This window comes from Charadrius vociferus, unplaced genomic scaffold (assembly GCF_000708025.1).
Source record: "Charadrius vociferus isolate BGI_N301 unplaced genomic scaffold, ASM70802v2 scaffold990, whole genome shotgun sequence".
NCBI lineage: Eukaryota > Metazoa > Chordata > Aves > Charadriiformes > Charadriidae > Charadrius > Charadrius vociferus.
In genome coordinates this window covers 11,142-20,147 of record NW_009646520.1, presented here as the reverse complement: position 1 = coordinate 20,147, position 9,006 = coordinate 11,142, and the positions used below count along the sequence as shown (strand labels likewise).

The window sequence follows — 9,006 nt, the reverse complement described above, 5'->3', positions numbered from 1 at the left end:
AGTTGCAGGCGGCCACCGCTTTCGCTGTGGCCATCGTGATGCCTTTCGTCATACGGATGAAGTCCTCCGGGGTGGAGACCTTGGCAGGAGGCACAGGGGAGGAGAAGACCTGCAAAGCGAGGGGTGACGGTGAGATGTGGGGCAGCCTTTGAGAGGGACAGCAGCCGCAGCACTGCAGCTGTACTCACTGCCAGCTCTTGGCGTATGTGCTCTATCGTGGCCTCCAGCGCCCGTGTCCCCTTTGTGGCCTCATCCTCAACGGCCTTCACCGTCTTCAGCAAGGAAGTGACGTTCGTCACCATCACCTGTGGAAGGGAAAAGAGAGCCAGGTGAAGACCCACGCAAGCTCTGGGCTGCTGACAGAATGTGTCCCTCCCTGTGGTTTGGTCCAACACATTCCTGTCCCCATACTCCATTCACACCACCTCATCTTGCTCTCCTACCAATGCCTTCTCTGCATGCTGTGCTCCACCTTTTATGTGACCCTTCCTCCCCTCTTACTCTGACTGCCCCCCAGTTGTACTCCTGCTCCTAGACAGGCAGAGAAGACCCCCAGCTCTTTCTCCACGCCCCCCCCAGCCCCATCCCCTCCTTCCCATCACACCCAGCTCAGACCTTGGCAGAGTTCTTCAGCTGGTAGACAGCAGGGTCATCCCCAGCTTTGCCAGCAGCTGCCTTGGTGGCACCGATCAGGTCTCCAAGTGCCTTGGCCACATCCTTCACAGCATTGATCAGGACCACCTGGGGACAGCAAGACCAGGGCAATGGCTTGGCTATGGTCACACTCAGGCTGAGGGTGCTGTGGCCAAGTAGTGAGAAATTTGGGCACCCCAGGGCACACAGGGAGTCCAGCTCAGCCAAGCATCAAGAGCACTACACAACCCCTCAGCCCCTTCAAGCAAGCTATGAGCAGCCTCCTTTCACCCCATGCACCCCACCCCACCTGAGTCTCTGGGTCTTCAGATCCCAGGCTGGCGGCACCCAGCTTCACCACCTCTGCCAGGCGGGTGATGGTAGACACGGAGGACTGGGCAGCCTGGGCTAGCTTCTCCTGGCTGGCTGTGGCGTTCTGCACCAACCCCTTGGTGTCCTCCACCAGCGCCTTGGCTGTCTTCAAGATGCCCTCCCTGGGGAGAAGGTGGCAGTTAGAGAGGACATAGCCCTCGACATGCACACATGGTCCCTGGGGTGTAGAGAGACTGTGGACCCTGCCTTCTGTATCTACAAGTGGGATGGGAAACAGAGTCAGTGTGACCTGAACTTGCAGCTCTCCTTGGGGCTGGTTTACAGCTCAGAAAGACAGTAGACTATGGGACAGTTTGACACCTGTAAGAGACACCTCGTAAACTCCCCAAAACAAAGACTGAGAGAAGCAGCCTGAGGAGAGGTAAGGAGAGGGGGGAGGCCCTCTGAGCCTCATGGAGAAATGTCTCAAACACTCACAAGTACCTAGAAATATAGCTATCCTCATGGGGTGGATAATGTGGAGTCTGGATAATGTAGGCCTTGTGCTCAAAGAGCTTGCTTATCTCTTGTGTAACTCAGGTGAGAAAACTCGTCTAAATAGCACAGGATGTGTCTGGAGGGGAAAGCCTTGTGAAGACTGGACTTTCTGCTCAACTTGTGAAGCCTTGTTAGTTCTCTGTTTTCGGGGCGACCTTTGCCTCATTATTGGTGAAATGCATATCAAGGTTGACACCCTGCACATGCTAATGAAGATTACTGAGATCATGCTAAACATATATGACTACAGGACTCGTCTCTCCAGCCAAATCATGCTACGTGTCATCGGGGGCAGGGGGAGAAACCCAAGACGAATCTTTCACCATAGCCACAGGGCACGTCGTACTGATACCGCAAACATAACAGCGGAAAATAAGTACAACAAAGCGGCATCCACAGAGGAGCGTTCATTCCTATGAACCAGAGACCCCCGTTAGCTCACAGAATTCACAGAATGGTCAGGGTTGGAAGGGACCTCTGGAGATCATCTAGTCCAACCCCCCTGCCAGAGCAGGGTCACCTACAGCAGGTTGCACAGGACAGCGTCCAGGCGGGTTTTGAATGTCTCCAGAGTGGGAGACTCCACAACCTCTCTGGGCAGCCTGTTCCAGTGCTCCACTACCCTCAAAGTAAAGAAGTTCCTTCTCATGTTAAGATGGAACTTCCTATGTTCAAGTTTATGCCCATTACCCCTCGTCCTATCACTGGGCGCCACTGAAAAAAGACTGCTCCCATCCCCCTGGCATCCTCCCTTTAAGTATTTGTATGTATGTATGCTCGACCAACACTGGAACCAGGATCGGTGACCTCTTTATCTCTCTGTCTCTTGCTCTGTCTCCTCTTGCCTATCCCTCTGTTTCTCTTCCTTTTCTCTTTTCTTTTGAAGTTGTTAAGCAGGTAACACAAGGCATACCTTATCAGTTGCCATAATTCATTGTGTATCTGTTGTTAAGTACCACTTGCCATAATTTGTTGTATATCTATTGATAAGTAATGCAAGGTGTACCTTACCACTTGCCATAATTTGTTATATACCTAACCAATTATTGTGGCCTTGGTTAAAACATATATTAATCACTGTGGGAATCTAATAAATGTTTCTGTAGGAACCTTGAGAGTTCTTTCACACTGATGGGGATTTGTGAATCTGAGTCACTTCCCCACCTCCTTCCTGAGTGAGGGGTGACAGACACCCATTCTCTGGCTGAGCAGAGGCTGGATGAGGTGCCCAGGTACCTGTGGTCAGCAAAGGTCTCCGAATTCTCCCGGTTGAGAGTTCCTGCTGTGGCAAACATGATGGTGGTGTCGAGGTCAGCGATGATGCCAGAGACGGCACTGGCTGCTGTGATGCACGCTTGTGTCCCGCGGTTCCCAGCCTGCAGGGCTGCCAGCACGTGAGACACCTGCGGGGGGACATGTAAGGTGACCGGGGAGCAGAGCAGGTTCAGGCAACCCCCGCCGCACACATCCTCCCACACCTCCCAGCACGGAGCCGCTTCACACCACAGAGGGGAACTGGGAATCGCGTGGTCTGGGCACCCCTTCTTAGCTTCTGTTTATTTATTTTTACCCTGTATCTATCATATTTGGGGGTCCAGGAGATACCGGACTCTGCTAGTTTCCAAATGAATAAAGTTTATGTGACAGGCATGAGAACATCGCAGCTCATTCCTTCTTTAGCTGCTAAACTCAATTTCTGTACTTGGGCAAGCTCTCATAGGAGAACAAGTTTCCTGATGGAAAGCAATCTTGGAAAGGAAGGACCTGCAAGAGGTCCTAAGTGTGCAGGCACGTGCCAGGCACTCTGAACAATTGTTTTGCTTTTGTACTCTTGCTTAGAAGCCTTGTTGCTCTATCACTGCCTTATCGACCACAGTTTTTTAGCCACGTTTTCATCTGTTATTTGGAAGTATGTTCTTCAGATGGACAGATGGACAGGACGCTTTCCACCACACCAGAAAAAGATGAAGGGGAGATCCTCCACCCACCACGAGCTGCAGGCTTGGCTAGAGATTCAGCAAACACTACGCCCACCACTGCTAGAGCTGGTTTGGAGAGCCCTGGGCTGCCACCAGTGTGTGGGTCAGTGTCCCCTGGCACGCCACCTTCAGCACATCAGCAGGTAGCATCTGGACATCACACTCGCCCATCACAGCACCAGTTGCTGTTATGGTGCCTGGAGAGGGGGATCCATCCTCCACCCTGTCAGCTGGGCAGGGCGAGCATGGCTGAGAGAACACCAGGACCAGGGGAGAACCTAGCGTGGTGGCTCCAAGGGTACATGGCTCAATCTAGCATCCCTCCCACCCTGCCACGCCATCAGCCCTCTCTCTGGACCACTTACCTTCTCAGAAACCTTGCGCGCACTCTCTATCAGCTCCTTCTTGGTGTAGGCATCACTGGGGCTGCACTGCAGGGCTCCAGCCTTGGTGACCAGGGCAGCGCAGCCGTGACCCAGCTCCTGCACCCGACGCTTGATGTGGGAGCCGATCTGGAGGGGAACATGTGTGTGAGAGAGCCAGCAGGGAACCAAGCCCCGCGTCCGTGACACCCAGTGGTAAACACCACCCGCCTCCACCCAACTCCTCCCTCCCAATCCTCCCACTCAGGAAGGGGGAAAAAGAAAACACAGCTTTGCTCCATGTTTCCACACCGCGCTGCAGGGGAGGTGTGAATGCTGCCTGCCCCCAGCTCCGACGGGAGGTTCGAGTGCCCCTGTCCCCTGCAGCACACTCCAGCAGACCCTGCTCTGCTCCACAAGCACACTCCGGCACTCCCCCCACTGCTCGCACCTCCTCGTTCTCCGCGGTGAGTGCAGCTGGCTTAGCCTCTTGCGCCAGCTGCCCATAGTCGTTGGTGAGCTGGTTGGCCAGTATGCCCAGCTCGTCTGGGTTGGTGGTGGATTTGGTGACCTGCCAGTGGAAGAAGAGCAGAAGTTAGAAGGGCCCTACACTGGGATGGGCAAGCAAGAAGGGCAGTGGCCCTGCCTGGGTGGCAGGCGGGACTTTCTGCAGTGACAGGCTTGCTTGCACCCACCATCTCCTGCACAGTCACTGCGATGGCCTTGGCTGTCTTCACCATCGTGGTCTGGTAGTCCACAAAGGTCCCTTCTGGCTCGCCCACTGGCCCCTCGTCCAGCTGCAAGAGATCATCAGGAGACTCTGACTCCAGCCCCAGCCCAGAGACCTCATAGGGCTTGACTCTGAGTCTTCCGCTCCCTCATCCCCAGCCCTGGCCAGGTCCACTTCACGCTCCACTCACCTGGTTGATGGCCTGGGTGATGGAGTCCACCATACCCCCCACAACACCCGCAGCGCTGGCTGCCTCGTTCAGGGTGGTGGTCAGGTCCTCCACTGCTTCCTTCATCATCTGCACAGCCTCCTCCAGAGCCTCCTGGGTGTGGGCAGCTTGCTGCAAGGACAAGCCAGAGTGAGGGAAGGTGGGCAGCGGCTCTGTTCCCAACAGGGATGCCGCACATTTACCCGGCATGCACCGCATGGCACCCACACCATGAAGGGGAACACGCCGCTGACATGGGCCCCTCCTGCTCACCTTGGGGTTCCCACCAGCCTCCTTGGCTGTGTACAGCATCTGCAGGGCAGACTCAGCCAGCGTTTTGGTCTGGTCGAGGAGGTTCATCTGCTGCTGGTGGTTGGGTGTTTTGGAGGCAGCGCCGATAGCCGCCATAATGAGCGGCTCAAAGTACTGAGCCATCTGGGACACCTAGGGAAGAGCAGCATCAGCACCAGCAGCTTCCAGCCCCAGCTGTCTCACACCTCTCTTGTGGGCTGTGAGCTCCTCCGTGTGCACCGAGCACCTCATCAGCAGCTCTCCATCCCCATCCCCACGGTACCTTGTGCCCCAGCTGTGAGGCCTCAGCCCGCGCCGCGCTGGCCACGGGCTCAATCAGGTTGCTGATCTCTTGGACAGCCGTGATCATCTGGTTGTGCAAAGCCTGTTGAAAGGAGAGGGCATTGCATGAGGCTGTAGCAGGGCTGAGGTCACCATGTGCTGCTGGGAGCCAGGGGGAAGGATGCCCACCGCATTAAGCTTGCAGCAGTGCATCCCTGACCCACCTCCTGGGAGATATCTTCTCGGGGAGCCAGCTGCTGGCTGATGGCGGCAAGGGAGGCCTGATCCACCTCCCGCATGCATCTGTTCAAGACGTCGATGGCCTCATCACATTCCCGCTGTCCTGGAGCTTTGTCCCTGTGTGACAGATGGATCAGCCCAGAGCTGGCAGGTGCTACGCCACCCCTTCACCCTCAGCCTTGGCTGGTGCCAGTGAGGGGCAAGAGCCCTCTCCCAAGCTTTAGGGCAACCCAGAGTCATAGAGCCCGGCCACGCTGGCAGGCGTTCCTATCAACTCATGGTAGGGCTGGAGGAGTAGCTCCTGCACAGGACAAGAGGGACATCTTCCATCCCAGCCCTTGCCTCTCCCCGCTGGCATGTGCCAAGGAAGATAACCCAAAACATCCCCAGGGATGCTTGCTCAGAGCAGGGGTACCTCCCAGCAGAGACGGGGCCATAGCCAAGCAGGCAGGTCTTGCCTCACCTCATGTTGGTGATCAGCTTCTTGATGGAGTCTGAGACAGTGCGAGAGTGGCCGGCCAGCACTGACCACAGCGGCGGGTCCTTGGGGTTGACAGCCAGAGAGCGGGCAGTCTGGATGAGGCCAGCAGAGCTCTCCAACATGCTCTTGGCTGAAGAGACGATGGGTTCCATGGCTCTGCGCCCCTGTGTGAGGAGACGATGGACTGGTGATGTGGGCGAGGGACTGTGCCTGCGAAGTCACCCTGGCTCCCATGACCCTCACCTTGGAGCAACTCTTTGAAGCCCAAGGCTTGCCACTGCCTTCCCATCACACCCTCCCAAGGCACCAGGCCACACAGTGGGGCTCCATCCCAAGCTCTGGAGGAGGCACAGCTCCTCCTCACCCTTCAGCAGCCCCCATCACAGCCCGGCCACCTCCTCCCTGCGCCTGCAGCATCCCACCTCTGGGCTGATCTGGGCAGGCACAGTGGCAAACTCCGGGTTGGAAGCAAAGGCGGTCAGGTTATCCACAGCCTCTATGAGAGGGGCAGTGGCAGCACGGCAACGCTCTCGGTTCTCCTCATTGAACTCGCCATCCAGGGCCTGGTGTGGAGAGACCAGAGTGGTTACCCAACACCCACCATGCCCCAATTCTCATCCCCACCATGGTGCCCCAGCAGGGAGGCCGCACCTTGATGGTCTTCACCAGGTTGGCCGTGCTGTTGGCCACCTCCTTGGCTGACTGGACAAACTGGCGCTTGGCCACAGGGTTGGCAGTGCGGGAGGAGGCCAGGCGGCATGTGTTGCACAGGGCTGAGGTGTGCTTCGCTACGATGGTGGCTGCTGACAGCACCTGCAGGGAAGAGCAGGGTGAGGCAGGATCCACCACGACTCCCCATCCCTGCAGCTCTCCCTTCCTGCCAGCCCCACGTGAGGCATCAGTGAAGACAGAGATCCCTCTTGGGACCCAAGAAGAATCGCCAAGGTCCTGCATGCCCATACAGCCCCCAATCCGGACCCAATCACCATTGCACCAAAGGTGCCAGCTGGTTCCCAGTACAGATGATGGGACCTGATGATACAAGAGCTGTTACCTTGGTCAACTCTTGGGACGCACCTCATCCAACTAGCTTCAAACGCCCTTTTGTGCAAGAAAATACTCACCTGGGACTGGGTGCAGGCAGGGTCCACCAGGTTCTGGCAGGCCATCTGGATAGCTTGGTTAGCTCTAGCAAACTGAGTGGGGTCTACCAAGCCCTGTTGTCCAGCCTGGCTGTTGGGGTCCGAGACCCCCACGAGGTAGGCAGCCTAGGAGCACGGGAAAGACAGTGGAGAGGCTCAGAGCAGGCTGGCAGCACCATACCACAGGCCCAGGCTTTGAGGGCCAGGGGAGAGGTGCACCAGGGGGTAACGCTCAGGGCAGGGAACAAGCATGTCTCACCTGGGCAGCTGCTTCCGTGAGCCCGCAGAGAGCTTTGGAGGCAGCACTGATGGAGTCGCCGAACTCAGGCAGTTTGCTGTTCTTGGCATTCTGGGAGATGCCAGCCATGGACTCGCCCAGCACCTATAGGACAGAACACACACTTGTTAGAGACCACCTCCCACTCCCACACCATGTCCTCAGGCTCAGCTCACTGTGCTTTATCAACAGGGAAGAAACCACCTTTCTCTTTGGCCCCGCATCCACCCTTCCCGAAACCTCCACCTCCATCTCAGGGCTCACCTTGGAGTTCTCCATGACACTGTCAAGGCAGTTGAAGTAGGACATGTCATTGACGGTCTGGGTGGGGTTCTCCAACAGCTCCTTCACCGTCTGTAGGGACACAGGTGTCACATCCAAGGGAAGGGTCCATGCCCTCCACTTGTACCTCCTCTTTGCTCCCTCCTGACCCTCGCAGTGCGGTGCAGCTCTCCCCTCCCCACCATCTCAGCACCTAATCATCTTAGCCCCTCTACTGCCTCGTCAAGATGTGGCTTCTCACCTCCAGCTCCCGCAGAGCGTTGTCGCACTCCTTCTGGCCTGGTGCCTGCTGGGTGCACATGGTGATCAGCTGGTTAATGCTGTCGGTCACAGCCCTGCCAGGGACAAGGGAGAAAGACCCACAGATCAACATCAGCTCTGCCACCTGGCTCCACTGCTACAGCAAGCATCTCACAGGGAGCAAGTCCTCCTACCGTGCTGCTGCCGCCAGCTGATTCTTGAGGTTGGGGGCGGTGGGGTCGGCGGAGAGCGCCTTTGCAGCCAGCAGCAGCTTGCTGGAGGACATGGAGATGCTCTTCAGGTTCGACACCACCTGCGCCTGGTCTTCCTTATTCTGCAAGGAGCCAAGATGAGTTACCTGCAGCAGGTTTCCAAGCTCCACGCCCACCCTGGGTCTTCTCTGCTGGTTTTCAAGCTACGCCAATTCCCTTTATCTAACTCGTTCACCAAACAGCAAAGATACAGAGGCAGCACTTGCTGAACAAACCGAAGCCACTTTCTCCTTGCTGCTGCAGTTTTGCACAGCCCCAGACCCCATCTCACCAGCTGTGTTGGCCACAGCCACCCCAACCACCGCTGCTCGGCCACCCTGCCTGCGGTCAACCGCATTCCCAGGCACCCCAAACCTCCTACTACACCCAGGATCCCCAAATGGGTGCTTGCTCTCACCGGGGACTGGCTGGCCATCTCCACTCCCGCCTGCAGGAACTCATTGAAGTCCTGCCCAAATTTGCCGGAGGACTTGGCCAGGTCTTGAGGGGTGCCACGCGATGCCTGCACCAGCTCGTTGGCAGACTGGTTGAGCCCCGCGGCCGCCCGGTTCAGCTGGCTCTGTGCCTCCTGGAAGCTCTTGGTGCTGGGAGGGAACTGGAGGCAGGGAGAGGGGTTAGGAGAGGCAGCGAGGAGGATGGAGACGAAGGGTGAGGGTCTGGCATGTGCTTGGGGATATGCTACAGAGGAACCTGGTGTGGATGGACCAGCTCGCATCC

At 57.1% G+C, this 9,006-nt stretch overlaps 1 protein-coding gene across 1 annotated transcript in view; it reads right to left on the bottom strand.

The window, feature by feature from the left end:
• Positions 1 to 9,006, bottom strand: part of LOC104286530 (talin-1-like) — a gene marked incomplete at its 5' end in the record, with an annotated part of 26,351 nt that overhangs the window by 6,208 nt on the left and 11,137 nt on the right. The window contains 21 exon segments of the mRNA XM_009885136.1: positions 11 to 109; positions 189 to 305; positions 616 to 741; positions 944 to 1,127; positions 2,740 to 2,906; positions 3,848 to 3,994; positions 4,296 to 4,415; positions 4,540 to 4,641; positions 4,765 to 4,914; positions 5,056 to 5,226; positions 5,357 to 5,458; positions 5,580 to 5,712; positions 6,059 to 6,240; positions 6,499 to 6,639; positions 6,728 to 6,889; positions 7,201 to 7,344; positions 7,478 to 7,600; positions 7,760 to 7,849; positions 8,019 to 8,112; positions 8,212 to 8,351; positions 8,687 to 8,884. Coding sequence (XP_009883438.1) covers positions 11 to 109; positions 189 to 305; positions 616 to 741; positions 944 to 1,127; positions 2,740 to 2,906; positions 3,848 to 3,994; positions 4,296 to 4,415; positions 4,540 to 4,641; positions 4,765 to 4,914; positions 5,056 to 5,226; positions 5,357 to 5,458; positions 5,580 to 5,712; positions 6,059 to 6,240; positions 6,499 to 6,639; positions 6,728 to 6,889; positions 7,201 to 7,344; positions 7,478 to 7,600; positions 7,760 to 7,849; positions 8,019 to 8,112; positions 8,212 to 8,351; positions 8,687 to 8,884 — 2,892 coding nt within the window.